The sequence below is a fragment of the Podarcis melisellensis genome (genome assembly GCF_964234715.1).
Source record: "Podarcis melisellensis genome assembly, chromosome: 14".
Classification (NCBI taxonomy): Eukaryota; Metazoa; Chordata; class Lepidosauria; order Squamata; family Lacertidae; genus Podarcis; species Podarcis melisellensis.
The window spans coordinates 28,922,149-28,940,727 of record NC_138546.1 but is presented as its reverse complement, the minus strand read 5'-3'; the positions used below and the strand labels follow the sequence as shown (position 1 = coordinate 28,940,727).

The following is an 18,579-nucleotide window of genomic DNA, read 5'->3' as shown; positions in this document are numbered from 1 at the left end:
CTTCACTTTGCTTTCTATGTTTCCTGAAGATATGAATCAGGTCAGTCATAAAAACTTGGTCTTGTTTCTTTTAGCAATGACCAAAATAGAAACTGTGCATTGTGAGTGGTGTAAAATTTGGAAATCGGATCTGCAAGAGCAGGGGTGCCAACTTGAATAAAATATTGGGGGTGGGGTGGTAAGTCCCGCCCCACATAATCAATCACATGACACCCCTCCACTTGAATGGCAATGCCCATCAGATATTTTAGGCAGGGCTGAAGACCCTCGGCCCCTAGGAGTTGGCTCCTATGTGCAAGAGAAATTGACTCACCCCCTCACATGCCCCCCCCAGCCCAGCAAAGGAACAATAAAAAAGGATTAATCTGAGGCATCTTGAGGGCTTTTCCTAAAATTTCAAACCCAACCTGAATGTACAAGACATCCACCAAATGACCATATTTCCTTTTGGTAAAACCATCTATATTTAGTTTTATATATCTTCATGAATCCTGTCCTATCACTTTCTTCTTTTGCCCAGAAGGTTTTGCTTTCCATTTTGTTCTGGCTCTCAGAAGTAATCCTTGTTTTTTGGCACACTTGTAATTTCTATTGTCTTTTCCCTTGTTTATTTCTTTTGATTATAACTGTTATGCTAATGTTGAACATTAATAAAAAATGCAAATAAAGAATAGCTCACCCGAGGACACCAGTGATGAATGAAAATAGTGCTTTTAATATCATTTACAGCAAACTTACAGTACGTTATTTCACATCATCACATATTTCTAAACTCATCTGGAAAATATAAGCTTGCAAAAATACAGAATGCGGTACTCAAAATATACTGAGCACGACGCTTCTCTTTCCCGTTTTTCTCCCTTTCGATCAGACGTACAGCGAGATCTTTCTCGTTTTTTTAAATAAATCTCTTTCCCCTCCAAAAAAAAAAAGGATTAACATATTAAATTTCTGAAGTCCTGCTTGAACTCCCCCACCCACCCAAATGATAAACCAGCCAAGGCAACAACAACAAAAGAAACCTCACAAAAAAGATTATCATTAGTATCTTTGGAACAAACCCTCCTTTGGGGGCATGATCGATCCAAAAGCATCAGCATGCTGTCCAACTGAAATGGGGGGACAGGGGCAACTAAGCGTCAAATGGGATCCGTTTTAGGCCCCAGAAAGGAAACGCTGAGGAAGGAGGCTGGGTATTAATGCTAGTCTTGGGCGGGTGGGCGGGAGGAATCATTGCATTTGGAAGTGCCTTTACATGTGATTTATAGGTCAGTAGGTTAGAGTGTGGTGCTGATAAATGCCAAGGTTGCAAGTTCGATCCCCGAACGGGACAGCTGCATTTTCCTGCACTGCAGGGAGTTGGACTGGATGGTTCTCAGGGTCCTTTCCAACTGTACAATTCTATGTGGATTCTGGATAAAAAGGGACTCTGCCATCCAATACCCACCATTCCATCGCCAAAGGAATTGCCACTGCAGATTTCACAACTTGCATTGACTCGTCACCCGTTGAATCAGGTCAAAGGCCCACCTAGTCTAGCATCCTGATCTCACTGCGGATAGCCAGGTGCTCGTGGGAAGCCCTCTCCACACTTGTGATTCCCAGAAAACAGTACTCGAATCCTGAGCTTGGATGGACCAATGGTCTGGCTCAGGATAAGGCAGTTTTCTATGTTCTAAATCTGCCTCTCTCCCCCACCCCAGGAGTCTAAGAAGACCCCTCTTGCTGGATTAGGCCAATGGCCTAATCTAGTTCAGCATCCTGTTCTCACAGTGCACAACCTGGGAGGAAAACCCACAAGGAGGCCACAGACACAACAGCCCTCCCCTCACTTGTGATCTCCTGAAACTTGGTATTAACTGCAACTGGTATGTTGCGCTTCTGGAAACAAGATCATATTTGTTTTCCTGCTTGGATTCAGAATGGATCAGGTCGTTTTCAGACACATGTCCCCCCCCCCCCAAAGAACCTGGGGTTTATAAGGATTCTGCCTGCCTTTGCTTTTTGAGAGAGGCCCCAATGCCAGGAATCGAGAGTCTTGAAGCTCCAGGTGGCTCACCCCTTAAGTGCCCCTCAAGAATTAGACGGGGTATAATCGTGGCTGCATGGACCCTGCTGCAGATTCTTTTAAAAGCTGAACTTGTGCAGCAAGGAAATACAGATTCGGTGCTGACCAAACCCCCAGTTCTGCAAACTGCATAAATTATGCAAATTTGCACAATGTCTAGTATTTTTTTTCTGTCATCTTCTGCCATTCCCTCTATTTTTCATAATTCGGTTTGGCTTGGGAGTGGGGAAGGCAAGGAGTTCTGTTGGCTCTTGAGCTGGGCGGCCACTTATGCAAACCCCCACTCCCAAAGAATAAAGAGGAAACAGATTGCATCGACTTTGCATGGGCTAATTCTTATGCACAGATGCTAATTTACGATCATTCACTATCATTTGAACTACAATACATTCCATCCTGGAGGGGAACAAAACTGTGATAGGTGACCCATATGTACCTGCTTGATCTGATGTAGGTGCTCCTAATCACCAATGGGCAACGTCAAGGCCTCCCTCTCTCCTTCTTATGCTTGTTTGTCTTTAAACCACACTTAGACTGGACAGCCCTTCAAATGGAAGACACCTTCAAACGGAGGATTGTCCTCTGACAACACATAAGCTACCCTACCATCCCTGAAGCTAGGAACTTTGGGTCAGTCACCTTGTCCACTTCAGAGATTGCTGTCAGCATTCCCCACACGTGTCCCATGTGGACTAGAAACTTGCTCTTCTACTGATGAAAGCTGGATTCTGGGCCCATAACCGCATGTTGTGCGTTTCCCTTGCTGCATGCACCAAGGAGGCAGTGACTGCGCCCAAGACTGGCTCCTACATTTTTTTCAATACCCTAGTCCTCATGAAATATCTGCATGGCGCCGAACAATGTGATGAGAAGTTTTGAGGAAACTTTTTGAAAATGATTATTTCCTCTCTTTCAGATGGGAAAAAAATTGTTACAATCAAACCTGTTCTTAGTAAATTATTTGCTCTAGCTTTGCTGGCTATACCTGATACTTTTCTTATTGCTTATGGCCGTTTCGTAACGGCACTCAAGATGCATGGATTTTTCTTTTTCCTGCACAAGACATGGCTGGAAATGGGTATATATGCTTTTTGTCTTTCCATTATAAACAACATCACAACAAACAACAACAAAAATTGGTATACATTGCATGGTGCTATGGACAATCTCGGTCCATAAAGCAGCCTGAACATTTTCCATAGAATTTTGAAAGAGATGCTGGATAGGAATGAGAGCAGATAAGATCTTTCCTATTGCGGTGAGACTCCAGCAGATGTATCATTTTGTATAGGATATCCCTGCTTTACCTGGCAGCTCATAAAATGCTAAAACAAAGTATGTACAAACTGTTGCTAATTTTCATTCTGGGAATCCTTTTATCGCTTCCTTCTGCCTTGTTTTGGAAATAAGGTGGGCTCTGAAAACACACATCCCAGGTGGCAAAGACCAGGTTGAAGAGGTGTGTTTTTAGCATTCTCCCAAAGCTGTATAGTGAAGAAGATAGATTCACCATCTTTGCAATAACCTTTGATCTTCAACTAATAAAACTGTCTGACTGCCACCATGCAGAGAGAGAGAACTTGCCAATATTATCCCCAAGTTAGGCTGCAGTCCTAAGTAAATAGTGCTGGGCTGGGAGTGGGGAGATCTGGGTTCAAATTCTAGTGCAAGTCCCTGGATCTCACCCTGCCTTGGCTCGTGGTGATATTTGGGTGGGTAAAATTGGAGTACTCCATGAATGCTGCCTTGAGCAACTTGGAGGAACACACAAAAGGGATGAATAAGAATACATTTTAAACAGAGGACCAGCCAAGAGGAAGAATTGCTCACAAATATCTCAGGAAGACACAAGATCACATTTGTAGCCCTCTTGGGGGAAACAGCAGATCAGATTTCAGGGCTCTGCTTCTGTTTCACTTTTCTGGGAAAGGGACTTTCCAACCTCATTTTTGTTCTCCAGATTTCTCCATGGTCCAAACAAGGGAAACCCAGTTGTCTGGAAATTCCAGAACAGCCAAACCCCAGAGATGGGGTGCTGGCACTATTCACGAAGGCAGCTTTCTCCAACCTGGTGCCCCTCCCCTGATTTTTTTGGACTAGAACTTCAAGCCAGCACAGCCAGGCAGTAGTCCAACACATCTGGAGGGCACCAGGTGGATGAAGACTATGCTAAGAAAAGCCACATTCTGCATTTCAAGCAATATTATGACACTGGAACAGGCCAACCTTTTGCAGGTGACGATGACACACATTTCTTGTTTCCCTGTATATGGCAGTAGGCAAAATTACCTTATTTTTCGCTCTATAAGATACACCAGACCACAAGACGCACCTAGTTTTTGGAGGAGGAAAACAAGAAAAAAAATATTCTGAATCTCAGAAGCCAGAACAGCAAGAGGGATCGCTGCGCAGTGAAAGCAGCAATCCCTTTTGCTCTTCTGGCTTCTGGGATAGCTGTGCAGCCTGCATTCGCTCCATAAGATGCACACACATTTCCCCTTACTTTTTAGGAGGGAAAAAGTGAGTCTTATAGAGCAAAAAATACGGTAAGTTAACGTTCAAATTAGTGCCGAAGCTCCCCCATTGGACCTACATTTTCAACAGATCAAGGATGAAGCATGGCAGAAGAGACCTTAAGTAGGAGAAAGGTTATATCTCTTTAGCCTGTGGGGTAGGGAATGGTTTTGGATTATTGAAATAACGCCCCACCCTCCTGCAAGTCAATTTTAGTGGGATCTGATTGCAGTGCCCTTTTAGTGGAACCCTCAAGTGAAATGCAATGGCAGTGTTGCATGCTGGGTGAAAAACTAGTCCCCTGCGAATATCTGGGGTATGAAATGGCGAAGCGTAAGGGGCACAGTTAGGCTCTTATACTCCTTTTTGGAAGCTGTCTGAAGTGTGAATGAGACCAAAAGAATGTATCATGCAGATGGATAAGAGAACCTGGACTGGCCGTGACTCCTTGTTGAACCTGCAATACATGGCAAGGTCAGGTTTGCTGTTGGATAACAGCTGTGGGGAAACTTTGGCCCTGCAGATGTTACTGAACTACAACTCCCACCATTGCTGACTCCGGCTGTGCTTGCTGGGACTGTATTAAATATATTAAATATATTAGTTTTAATCAATTTGGATTTACAAGTTCTGAAGAAGAGAAAAACAATGACTAATAATAATAATAATAATAGACCCTGCACCTGTTTTAGCCTCTGCTGTATTTCTACACCAGAGTGGCTGTTGTGTAGGGTCACATTCATGTTTGGCTACCCCTCCGAGGATCTCATGCTAGTGGTGAGTGTGGCCAAAACTGGCTGTGGCCAGCCCACATTCTTCCTCTTACACAGTTGCACAGCCCCCTGTCCTCTGATGACTTGTGGGTGTTATTGGCCACCATCTTGCTCATCAGAAGATTGATCTGATCATCAGAAGGTGATTTGCCTCCTGTAATTTTCTCTCTATATATGCTACTGTCAAAATTGGTGATGGGACCCCACCCATGATAACTTCACTTGAGGGGGGAGATTAACCCCCCCAGGCCAAGGGTTAAACTACTCCGGTCCCAAAACAATATTTTGTGATCCTTCCTTTCTTTACTACTGGTACAGATATCTATCTACACTGGGAAATTCTCTGTTGCAGTTAAGAGTCATGGGGCATCTAGAAGTGAGGAAGACTAAAATGTATTGGAAAATATTCATAGAGAGTTTAAAAAAGAAGGAGCAGGGGATGATTGCTGTTTAAAAACACACATACACACACTTCTGCTTTTGGAATAAGCAAGAAATTTAACATAGGCCTAAAATGCATAGAAGTGTGTGATGTGTGTGCAATGGCAAGTTTGGTGCAGGTAGAGCAAAGAGATGCACATCACATCCTGGGGGCACTCACAACGGTTCTCTTCCTTGCAGTGTGATTTTGGGCACTCCTGGGCTGTCGCTGTATTTGCGGGTGGGATTTAATTACAGGCCGGCAAATTCAGGTCACTTTTGCAAAACAATCTGTTCCCTCTCTCCCCAAATCAGCCTTTTTGCAATGGAAAAAGTGTGTGTGGGGGGGGGGGAAGAAATGCACTAGAAAGTGTTGGCTAATACTTACTTTGAGGCAAGGCCACCTCCCTCCGAGCAAATCAGAATGAACGCTCATTAAATAGCCAACATAATCTAATCACCCGACAAACAAATCAGGATGAATGCTCAATAAAAACAGGTCACCTAGCAGTGACCAAGGAACGGCTGTTCCGCATTGGTGAGAGAGGCACTGTAGTTTTCCCCAAGCTAGTGGCCTGCAGGTGTTTTTGGACTGCAACTCCCATCAACCCCAGTCAACTAGTTTGGGGAAAGGTGCCATAGGTAGAAAAAGGGTGGTTGCCCTTTGAGCTGCACACCTGCAGAGAAACAGTGTCACCTTAGGCAGAGGGTTGAACCAAGAGAATTCCCACAGGTGAAAGCCAGTTGTTTGCCAAAATCTACCAATGTTGCAGCAGGCATTCTGGGATAAAATCATGGTGGCTGGTAGCCATCAGTCTCCCTCCCTCCCTCTCTTCCTGTCTTGCTTGTCACCGCAGAGAAAGAGAGGTTTTTACAGGTTTAAGAGACAGATGAGATAAATGTAGCAAAAGGAAGGTGTCCCTGAAAGGGTTTGATTTCATTGCTCACTTCCTACACCATTTCCTCACAAATGAAGAGAGGGGACAAAATGGCAGGCATTTCCCCTTGGCCCTAAGGGGATAAACAAAATGCTTCCCATATGAGGGTGAGTAATTTGCCCTTGAGTATCAGGATTTGTATCTAAAAACAAACAAACAAACCCACCACCCATATATATATTCTCACTATACAGTGGTACCTCGGGTTACAAACACCTCGGGTTACAAACACTTCGGGTTACAGACTCGCTAACCCGGAAGTAGTACCTCGGGTTAAGAACTTTGCCTCAGGATGAGAACAGGCCCCATTAGCTAAAGTGGTATCTCAGGTTAAGAACGGCTTCAGGTTAAGAACGGACCTCCGGAACGAATTAAGTTCGTAACCAGAGGTACCACTGTGTGTGTGTGTGTGTGTATATATATATATATATATATATATATATATATATATATATTCATTCGCCATACCCCTACCAAAAAAAAAAAAAAATCACAAATCTTGTACAAATGGATGAACATTTGCAGTGGGGAGAGGTGCTACCCTCAACCAAGCCCAGTCCAACCACGTTCCAACTTTTCACCTGGCTCAACCCAAATTGCACTGAAAATATGGGTTTTTTCCCCAGAGCTTATGACAGAATACAAAAATGCACAGTGGTATACAGGAAGGGCAAGCATATCACCTCTGCCACTTTTAAACTGTAACATCTCTCTTCACCCTTAAACATCTTCTTCATCTGTATGTACTTTAAAAAAAAGTTCCAGCAGCCTTCCTCAGCTGGGTGCCCTCCAGATGTTTTGCACTGGAATTCCCATCAGCCCAAGCTGTTGCTTCCTGGGACGGATGGGAGTTGTAGTGCAACGCATCTGGAGGGATCCCAGGTTGGAAAATGGCCAGCTTACCGCACGTTCGGCATGGATCATCCAACGCCCCCCTTCCCACCTTATTCTGGCACAGCCAGGTTCAAACCCTACCCCCCCCAATACCAAAATGGAAAGAGAGATGTCAACTGAATGATGCTGGTGCGTTTTGAGTGGTGATGCGTCACGGGCTGGCTTGGGGCATTTCAACAGCTGCCTAGATATGTCTTCTGGGATTGTGGTTATCGTGATGGTGAAGTTGGATCAGCTGAGGAATTCCGATGTGGCTCCCTCTTTGATGACAAAGACAGAGACGGTAAGAGGAGAATGCTGGGACTAAACAGCAGCCAAGTTTGCATCCTTTTAGCTCTTATTGCAAAGGTTACCCCCAGCGGTACTTGAGATCCAAATGGCGCTTATTCTGGAAAAAAGGCTTCTTTCTTCCGTTCTTTCCTTCTTTCTTTCTCTTTGTCTTTATGCCAAAAGGCAGACAGCTCTCTACTGAAATTCTGGATCCCAAAATGATGTGAGCTTTGCCCATCCATAATGTCACCACCAGCCAACATGTTTGGTACAGCTCCACACCTCCATTTCTGATGCCAAATTTTAAGAACGTTCCTGTTCTCTTGAACCTTGTCTAGCCCTGCTTCTCAGAAAAGGACAGAGTTTCCTCCTCTGTCAGTCTAACTATGTATGAGAGTGTTCTGGAACATCACAGTAGATTTTGAGATATAGTGGTGGCTGCCATTTTGCAAAAGATCCTTGTATATTATATTACATTTTTTCCCATATATCTTATCTATCTTTTTTTTTAACTTTAAAAAGGAACTTTGGGTTAGCAATCCACCCTCATAATCACTATAAAACAGACTCCATGTTCTCACACCACTCGTGGTCTTCAAGGTTATAGATAAATTTTGTCCTATGTGATGGATTCTGGCCAATGGGGTCCCGGCCTAGGTTGTCCAGGGTCAAAGTGGAGGCAAAGAACTCAGTAGTGCTTAGTCCACCTTCATGGTTTTTGATATATTTCTTATAGTTCTTCCTTAAGCACTGCCAAGTGGTGGTGTACAGGATGAACGCCAACGATTTCAGGGTTATTGCGATGCTCACGTACAGGTACCTGTAGACAACGTTGTCATACAGAGCACATGCTCCTTGCTCTCCACAGAACGTGCTCCAGAACAGGCATGTGGAATCAATCCCTGCTCCAAAGATCAGGGGAGGTGGGATAAAACCTGTGAAAGCAGAAGATAAGAATGTGAGAAAACGACAGAAGGGATATTTTTTTCCATGTGTGGTGGACTTGCAAAAAAGTGAAGGACGATTGGGAAATCATTTATAATGAGATAAAGAAGATTTATAAGATGATGTTTCCCAAGAAACCTGAAGCTTCTCTCTTAAGGTGATAGAAACAAATATGCTGAAAAATTTGGTTAATTTATTTATGTACGCAACAAACATTGTATGCTCAAAAATGGAAAAAGGATGAGGTTCCAACGAAGGAAGAATGGCTTATTAAAATGATGGAGTATGCGGAACTGGCCAAGCTAAGAGCAAAAATTAGAGACCAAAAAGACGAAACATTCTATGAGGATTGGAAACCCTTTGTAGAATATCTAAAGAACTATTATAATTCTATGAAAACACAAGGAGGATTTGAAATATGAGCAACAGTAGAAAGACATCAAGGCTAATAATTCAGGATGTATATATGGAATAAGTTAAAATATGTAGCATTAAGGATAAACATAGAACATAATGGGGGGGATGGAAAGTCAATGGATAAATTAAACGTACTGTTGATGGTAAAGTATGTAAACATTTGAAAACAAAATTAACAAAATTTATATATAAGAAAAGAAATCAAAAAAAGCCATGCTGAATCAGGCCAACACTCCACCATCTTGTTCTCACAGTGGCCAACCAGATGCCTATGCCTTTGTGGTTACAAAGCATCATCTCAGAAGAGATATCATTATATCTGCTGGGGTCCCTAGAACATCCTTAGCATCTTCATCAGCTCTGCTAGAAGAGCTCTCTTAACTGCCATCTACAGCAGCCCATTCCATCAAGCTACACAGGAGAGAAATGGAACATCCAGATCTTTCTATCAGTTCTCCTGAAAGACCAGCAACTTTTGGCTCCTCCTCTGCAAGATGTTCCAGTCCTCGCTGAAGCAACACCAGAGCTCTGTTCTTATGGAGTCTCCCCCTTGAGCTCTCCATGGTGCTGACCTGGTCTAGTCTTTGCTCTTGCTGAAGCCATTGCCTGAAGCAGCAGAGCAGCAAGAAAGAAGATGAAAAGAAAGCTTCAGTTTTACTTACCCAACAACCGGAGGAGAAGGAAGAGAACCCCCAAAGCGTAAGACTTCAGCTCTGGGCTCACTGTTCTGTACAGGAGAAATTCAAACAAACAAGATATATGTATATACAATATGTTTGTGTGTATAAAAATGGTTCCTTGCTCCAGGCTTTAATTAATGTACGTGCACACCACTACCTCATTTATATTTTTCTGTCAACCAAGATGGTCCCATCTTCAGAAATTAAATCATTAATGTGCTCCCTTCCCTACCACTCCACTTCTAGGTGCCTTCAGATTAGAAAAAAGTTGCAGCTGCCTGGTAAGTTAAGAAATCTAGCAGCATTGTAGACTTTCCCATCCACCGCCTGCAAATCACAACCCCTTGTGAACCATCACATAAGGAATTCACATTTTTTATATGCTGGATATGACAGGAAACCTTTAGATTGGACCCTCTAGTCCAGTGACTTGCTTCCAACAGTGGAAGCCTCCAGAAAGGCCGCAAAAAGGACCATCCTGTTTTCTGCAGCCCCCTCCCCAACCTGCTCCCAGCACCAGTAGGTACTGAATTTTTGAAAGCAAGAAGGAAAAACTTTTTTTAAAAAAGTTAGAACGTCACAAGGAGGACAGGCAGTGTGAATGTGCAGGGAGAGGCGATAAAAAATAATAATCTATAGGCCTTGGGTCAAAAGTGTGAACATAAAAACTTAAGACGAGTTTGATGGATCAGGTCAGCGGCCCACCTCTTCCAGCATCTTGGGCTGTTTATGAAGCAGTCCTGGCTCTTCTCGTATCTGCTATAGCAGCTGTGCTGGGCAGGTCTCATGACAAGAGTAAGAATAATTGCCTTCCTACAGGAGCTGAGTTTCTGGCGGCCTCATCAGTCACCTAGCTTTCCGCTTTGATGAGGAACCTCTTTCCCATAGTTACATGTTTGGATTGGGATTGGCTGAGTGGTGCAGACAGTTGATTGGCCAGAGAATGGTAGATTGACAGAGATGTTTGCAGAGCTTTCTCTAACATCAAACAGAAGTATAAAATGCGCTGAGAACAGACACAGGAAAGAGTGTGTGGCTTTGAGATTTGAGGGCTTAAAAAAAAATTATTGACATTCTCCTTGGGAGGGCTGTGCACCAGTTTCCCCAGCGGAATAGTCTCCACTGTGAGCCATGAAAGGGATGCTAAGTTTTGACGCAGCTTCAAACTGGGGAATAGGATATCCAGATATAACCAGAGCCCTCTGCATTTGAAGTGCTATCATAACACCTCAGTCATTCATGGCTTAATTCTTAAGAATTCTGGATGCTGTGTTCTGTTACGGCTCCTGAGAGTTGTTAGGATGCCCCTATTCCCCTCATAGGGACGCGGGTGGCGCTGTGGGTTAAACCACAGAGCCTAGGACTTGCCGATCAGAAGGTCGGTGGTTCGAATCCCCATGACAGAGTGAGCTCCTGTTGCTCGGTCCCTGCTCCTGCCAACCTAGCAGTTCGAAATGACGTCAAAGTGCAAGTAGATAAATAGGTACTGCTCTAGCGGGAAGGTAAACAGTGTTTCTGTGCACTGCTCTGGTTCGCCAGAAGCAGCTTTGTCATGCTGGCCACATGACCCAGAAGCTGTACACCGGCTCTCTCGGCCAATAAAGCGAGAGGAGCGCCAAAACCCCAGAGTCGGCCACGACTGGACCTAATGGTCAGGGGTCCCTCTACCTTTATTCCCCTCACAGAATGGTTTAATTATCAATCCCTCTTCATAGTGAACTCTGGGAACTGTAGGTCTCTGAGGGGAATAAAGGCCTCCTAACAACCCTTAGCACATGTAGCAAACCATAGCTCCCATGATTCTTAGGGGGAAGCCATGGCTGTTTAAAGCACCACAGCTCTTTAAATGTATGGTACGGATGCGGCCTTCAGCAAGCCACACTTTCAGATCAAGCTCTGCTTAGCTCCAGCGGCCCCCTTTTCTGTCACCACAGTCCCCAAACGCTCGAAGGCTCTCACCTGATGAGGATGATGACGGAGGGCGTCTGAGCCATGGCTCCGATCATGCTGCAGACACATATCACACAGAGGAATGTCAGAAAGGCTTCTTGGCATCCTGGGGTTGGGCACTTCCCAGGAACGACCGTGGCATTCTCCGCAGGGACCAGACCGAGGCACGTGCAACCCGTGAGGTTCTGGAAGAGAAAGCCCAACTAAGGAGGCTCAGTTGACAAAATACAGAGCAGCGGATTTGTGCAGATAGATCCCGGGCGCCCCCCCCCCCGTCATGTGGAATAACGACTCAAGACAACGTGCTATGGGATTAAAATGGCCACAGCTTTATTACCGTATTTTTCGCTTTATAAGACGCACCAGACTACAAGACGCACTTAGTTTTTGGAGGAGGAAAACAAGAAAAAAAAATACTCTGAATCAGTGAAAGCAGCAATCCCTCTTGCTGTTCTGGCTTCTGGGATAGCTGCGCAGCCTGCATTCGATCCATAAGACGCACACACATTTCCACTTACTTTTTAGGACGGAAAAAGTGAGTCTTATAGAGCAAAAAATACGGTATATTTCAGATGTGGGTGGACCTTGGCTCAGGCATTGGGCGTTATCCCTCCCCAGTCCCCAGCCAGGGACCTAGGCAACATCAGGGTTATCTAGTGTGTGTGTGTGGGGGGCTGGGCCGGCTCTGGAGAACATATGTTCAAGCAGAGATAGCCGCCCCCGTTATGCCACTGCCACAGGTGAGAGCAATGACGACCTCTCGGCTTACGGTCAAAGCCTCCCCTTAGAAACCCCTTTGTATCGCTGCTGCAAAGGGGAAGATAGACTAAAGGATTCCGCCCTGGAGCCAAGTGAGGATTCCCAGGTAAGATCCTCCCTCTATTGTGTGGGCAGGTAGTCCCTCCCCCTATCTGGCCTGGTCTCCTTGGCAACGCTTCCCCCAGGCAGGATTGGACAACTGACTGAGGTAGGCGGAGACCTCCAGGTATCCCACCTGGGGGGAAGGCGAAGCCAAGCCTGTGTTGATGGAGCCGCTCCAGATCCAGGGGCTGTGCGCGTCCACGCAAAGGGCGCCCCCCCCATTTTATGCGGGGAGCGGTCATTTCTGCTACAGGGTGTGGATATGCCACTCATTCTAGTTTGGGAGCCATGGAAAGGCAAGAGGGAACCTGTAGCCTGCTTGCAAACTGTATTTAACTATGCCCTGGCTTCCGAGAGGCACTGGCAACACACCATCACATACCCTTCAACATTTCTTCGATGTAAATAGGGATGTCATATTTAACAACAACAACAATTTTACTATTTGTATCCCATCCGTTTGACTGGGTTGCTCCAGCCACTCTAGGCAGCTTCCAACATATATAAAAACACAATAGAACATTAAATTAGGATTGCCATGGAAAACACAAGAAGTCCCAACAGTGGAGGAATGGCAGATGAAGACGATGGACTTTTTGGAGCTAGCCGACCTGACTGGAAGAGTCCGCAATCAGAAGGAGGAGGAGTACTGGAAGGAATGGATGAAATTTAAAGACTATTTAGTTAAATATGCTAAGATAACTTAATTGGAAAAACTTGCAAATACCAGATAGGCTTAGGATTTAAATAGGTGATGTTAGAGAATAAAATGTTTAAAGTTAAAATGAAAAGAAAGAATGATGTTAAGTGATTAAGTTAATTTTATGAGAAATTTGGTTTTGGAAAACTGTTACAACGATATACATTGAAATTCAGCCAGGGGGATTAGAGGAAGTCACCTAACAATGTTATGAAGATTGGATTAATTACAGTTAAGATTTATGTTTGTTTGTTTTAAAAATTTTGGAAAATCAATTATTATTTTTTGAAAATAAAATAAACTAGGATTGCCATACCATGAGGTCTTTTTGGTTGTTGAGCTGTGTTTTTTTTTGGGGGGGGGGAATCTCCTCAAGAAGATCATTGCCATACATCTCAATTTTTGGAAATTCCACCCAGACTTTATTTCAAATGGACAAATCCCTGATATGTCCAGGAAAACTCAGATGTATGGCAGCCCTACATTAAACATAAAAAAAAAATCTCTATACAGAGCTTCTTTTGGATGGCTTGGGGGTTGGATAACTGAAGTATTCCTTTTTCAACCTTTTGCACTATGGTCCTGGGTTTCGCTATCATTATTAAAAAGCAAAATTCTGCGACTGTGTCCATAAAGAGATCCTGCACTCAGGATTGTGCTCTGCGAGGATCACAGTGGGCCTGAGTGTCAACTCTGCCACTGCAATATTGGCTGTAAAAGTCAAACAAGAGGCAGGAAAATGGGAGGTACACACACACACACACACACACACACACACACACACCCCCTGCATCTGTCAGTCTGAAGAGAGCCAAGGGGCAGAATACAGCCATCTTTGCTCTAGTGGTGTGCCATTCCTTTCCCCTTTGTGGTTCTCCCTTTGGCTCTTTCAAGTCTTTCAAATAAGCACGACTGTGAGAAAATTACCATTAAAAAAAGAAAAGAAAATTACCATGGGTTGGGACCCCTCGTGAATACAGGGATAAAAGGAAGACGCTGTGTCCCTGCATTAGGCTAAAGCATTTTCAAATTAAAGCTTCTAATTACTTTCTGATTTACTCCCCCCCCCTTTTCACCCACTGCTTCTAATTATGCCAGAGTGCATTAAAAAGAGTAAATTTGCCCAGCCCTTTGCAGCCTCATTTCAGAACCTCAGAACAATGAAGAGGCAAAAGATACTGGTTTGTGATGTTAACTCTGTCTCTTGCAGAAAATCAGGAATCAGCAGCAGTAGGGATAATAACAGAGGTGCTTCCCTCTGTCTGTCTGTCTGTCTGTCTGTCTGTCTCTCTCTCTCTCTCTCTCTCACACACACACACACACCTTAGAAGGGGAACAGACAGTCTCAGGTTTACAGGGGATTTGTTCAGGGTCTGAAAGCCAGAGACAGGCAAGATAAGCTTTATCAACGTGCAATCAGAAAGGGAAGAAAGTGGCTGTATTCCCTTTGATCTCCCAGCCAGCTGCAAATATCACGAAGGGCTTATGTTGCACACAGATCTCACTCCTGGTCCCCTGCTTATGTTCTTCAGCCCCACCCCATTCTTATTATTTATTAAATTTCCGAGGATCACAGGGAAGTGTAAAGTATTAAAACAGAAAAATCCATACCCTAGCAACAAAAATAAAATAAATAAATACCCCCCCCAGCTTAAAAGGCCATAGATGGCATAATTAGCCAAAGACCTGGGAGAAGAGAAATGTTTTTGCCTGGTGCCTAAAGACGTGTAATGAAGGCACCAAGCCAGCCTCCCTAGAGAAAGCATTCTACACATGAGGAGCCACCACAAAAAGGCCTGTTCTCGTGTTGCTACCCTCTGGTGGTTCCCTCCCTGTGAGAAGTGAGTTTACAGGGAACCAGGCAGAGGGCCTTCTCAGTAGTGGCCCCCTCCCTGTGGAACGCCCTCCCATCAGAGGTCAAGGAGATAAGCAACTATATAACCTTTAGAAGACACCTGAAGGGAGCCCTGTATAGGGAAGTTTTAAATGTTGGGTGTTTTACTGTGCTCAATGTTTTAATTTGCTGGAGGGTCGGCATATAAATACTACCACTACTACTAATAAAAATAATAATTGAGGGCACCAGGTTAGGGAAGGCTGCCTTAAGAGAACTGGTGCATCTTTTGCTATTCAAAACCCTTGTCTGACAGGTTGTAGCAGTTCACACAGCAGAGCTTTGGGGGTCCCAAGTACAGGGGCATAGCTAGCAGCTTGGGCACCTGGAGGCAGGGCGAGCCACCCATGGAGGTGGCCCCTGCGGTGTAACGCCCAGCGTGCCCCTCCAGCTATGCCTCTGTCCGAGTGGTGAGGTTCCCATCTGCCCTCAGAGCGTACTAATAAGCCCCTATTATGTAGGAAGGCATAAAAGAAAACACAAAGTCTTTGCTTCCTAGTTTTTAAAAGTCTTTCTAGTTATTCTGGGAAGGCGGCTGGCTCCAATATGCCTTGTTCCGCTGTGCCTTGAAGCTTACAATCTTCTGCTTTTCCAGAAAGTTTGCATGTGGCCCCCCCTCCACCATGCTTTCACTTTTCTGGCCCCAAGAGCAGTGTAGTGGCTAGAGGCAAGCTCCCCGCGCCTATTATTCATGCAACAACAACAACAACAAAAGAGGTGTCTGTCAAACACTGCCAAAAAGTGACAATGCTGTGGTTCCCCACTGGTGTGTCTGAAGAGGGACTCTGGCTCTCTGATGCGTGCTTGCCGAAGGAAAGAGTGAGGAAGGCTTTTGATGATATCAGTGGCCCAGGAAAATGCCACACAATGGCGTAGTGTGATAAAGGAGGAGCAGAGGAGAATGGGGATAATTGGATCTGTGAGCTTTCAGCTGCACAGAAAATCTGCTGTGCTTTTCTTCCACTTTTTGTGCGTGCATTTAGTAAGATCCCCAGAAGAACTGAACAACATTTTCTGAATGTGTCGCAATCATGGCTGTTGCTCCCTGAGGATGCTGGGAGATACAGAATCACTTTATTTCCTGCTAGGAGGATTTATTCTAACTGACTCGCCTCGAACTGTTAAGTTATTGAAATATCTAGGTCTAGATACACACACACACACACACACACACACACACACACACACTTCTTAGTCCTTAGATATCAACTCTGCCTTGTCCACACACATCAGTCATCTTCTTTCTATCAAAATATCAGGCTTTGGAGAACAAAGAGAAATTATTCTCTTTGTCAAGCTTTTAGAGATTTGCTGAATTCACAACCTGTCATTGTCTCTCTCCCTCTCTCCAGAGAAACGTTGAGAGAGGATATGAAAGGGGTTTGGGGTGGGAAGGAGGATGAAGGAGATGCAGCTGAGGAAGCAATTATATCTGGGCACAATGAGCCTCCGGAAGAAGAACAGGCTCCCTTTGCCAGCAATGGCTAGCAAGCTCTTCCACGGCCACCTGCTCCCCTCCACCCTGAGGGCCTTGCCTGGCGTTTTGGCAAAGGAGAATTTCCCACCTGCTCATGCCACTGATGTTCACCAGCACCTCTCTGTTGGCTCCATTCTCCCTTTCTTTGTTTGCAGGGTTGGGCCACTAGATGAGGCTCCGTCCATTTTGTTTAAGGGAAGAGCGGGGAGTGAGGGCCACATTCCTTGCTGGGCAGGGCTTTGTGCAAGCAATAGGCGGGGCAAGAGTATAAAGAGGTGGTGCCACGAATGTCAATTTTACATTTGTATAGTTTGTTAGTTTTTATGCACCCTCACACGCCCTTCTCTGTATCCTCCATGTGGACAAGCAAGAGGCATCGCCAGAGCACAAAGACACACATACCCCTCAAGTGTCCTGATAAAACCGGGACATCCCACTTTTTTTGTCTGAGAGCACGGCGGCCATTTTGAGTGCCACAATCACACCCTGATAAAAAGTACTTTTTGGGGGGTGGGGGGCATGATCTTGCACAGTGCCCCAAATGCATTTTGTTTTATTTTTTTGTAACCAAATGTTGCAATCCACACGGGGACCTTACGGTGAAAGGTAGGTAAGAAATCCAATCAATCAATGAAGGAAATATGGATTACCATGGTACTGCATCCAGCAAAACAGGCAGATAAGTACGTGATCCCGTCTGCCCCACAGACCGGAGTGAAGGAATCAGTTTGGCATTTACAGTTGTTATTGCAGGCGGAATATGGTGCCAGGATGGACGATGGTCCTGATCTGGAAGAAAGTGGGTGGGGGGTCAGGGGAGGGCAGCAGTTGGTCAGAAGGAAGCGTGACTCCAAAGCATTTCTTTCCTAGTGAACCTTTCCTCCCCAAAAGTTACACCAAGTTACAAAAGTTACAAAAGTTCACACCATAATTTTAAGCAGTGCTATTTTTCTAGAGAAAGACATGTTGAAACTCATCATGGTGCCTACCTGAGAGGTGGTGGAACTGAGTTCAGGTGAGTCTGGAAAAAGGCCTCACTTTTAAGGCCCCTCCCTGAAAAGGATCCTGTGAGGTGTAGTTTGTTAAGCGTGCCAAGACCCCTATTCCCCTCCCAGAGCTGCAATTTGCAGAATTCCCCATGAAGAGGGACTGATTGTTAAACCACTCTGGAAACTGTAGCTCGGTGTGTGTGTGTGTGTGTGTGTCAGGAAATAAGGGTCTCTTCACAACACTCACCCAGCTTCACAAACTACACTTCCCAGGACTCTTTGGGGGAAGCATCATTGTGCATGGTATGATACCATGGTATTATGGTCTCAGACTCTTCCTTGGCTACTGATTGCATGGAAGACAACAAAGAGAACAGAAGGAGCTTAAGGTCCCAAAGGTTAGGGATAGTCATACTGATCAGTCAGAGGCAGATTTAGGGCAGGTTGACTGGTTCCCCCTCACAGAATGCAGGGGCCAAGCGAGTGCCTTCTGGCTGGTGTGAGGGCTCTGACAGGGTCCAAAACCCAGCTTTGGGAAGGAGTAGGGAAGGCTCTAGATTCCTCATGCCTCCTTTCCAAAACCTGGCTTTGGGGCTCTAGGGCTGGCTGTGTGTGTGTCAAATTTTGGACTCGCACAGGGCACCATATTACCAAGGTCTACATCAGCAGTCATCTTGTCTCTTAAATGGGACAGGTGCATGCTGGGAAATCCAGGAGCAGCTAAAGGCTCTGTTGGAAGCCAGCCCAAAGCCAACCCTACATGCATCTAGGCTTCCTAACTATATGAAA

The 18,579-nt window shown here is 45.0% G+C and overlaps 1 protein-coding gene across 2 annotated transcripts in view; it reads right to left on the bottom strand.

Annotated features, from left to right (window-relative positions):
* Positions 1–695: 695 nt before the first annotated feature.
* Positions 696–18,579, bottom strand: part of SLCO3A1 (solute carrier organic anion transporter family member 3A1) — a 113,488-nt gene continuing 95,604 nt past the window's right edge. The window contains exons 7-11 of one of the 2 annotated variants that reach the window (XR_014162894.1): positions 17,452–17,590; positions 11,879–12,054; positions 9,902–9,966; positions 5,409–8,812; positions 696–4,804 (exon numbers count right to left, since the gene is read on the bottom strand). Coding sequence is in view for 1 of the 2 variants with exons in the window: in XM_081888536.1 (XP_081744662.1) it covers positions 8,433–8,812; positions 9,902–9,966; positions 11,879–12,054; positions 17,452–17,590 (760 nt within the window). In the remaining variant the exon portion in view is untranslated. Of the gene's footprint in view, positions 8,813–9,901; positions 9,967–11,878; positions 12,055–17,451; positions 17,591–18,579 lie in introns of both variants that reach the window. The other variant, XM_081888536.1, reaches the window with a different exon arrangement.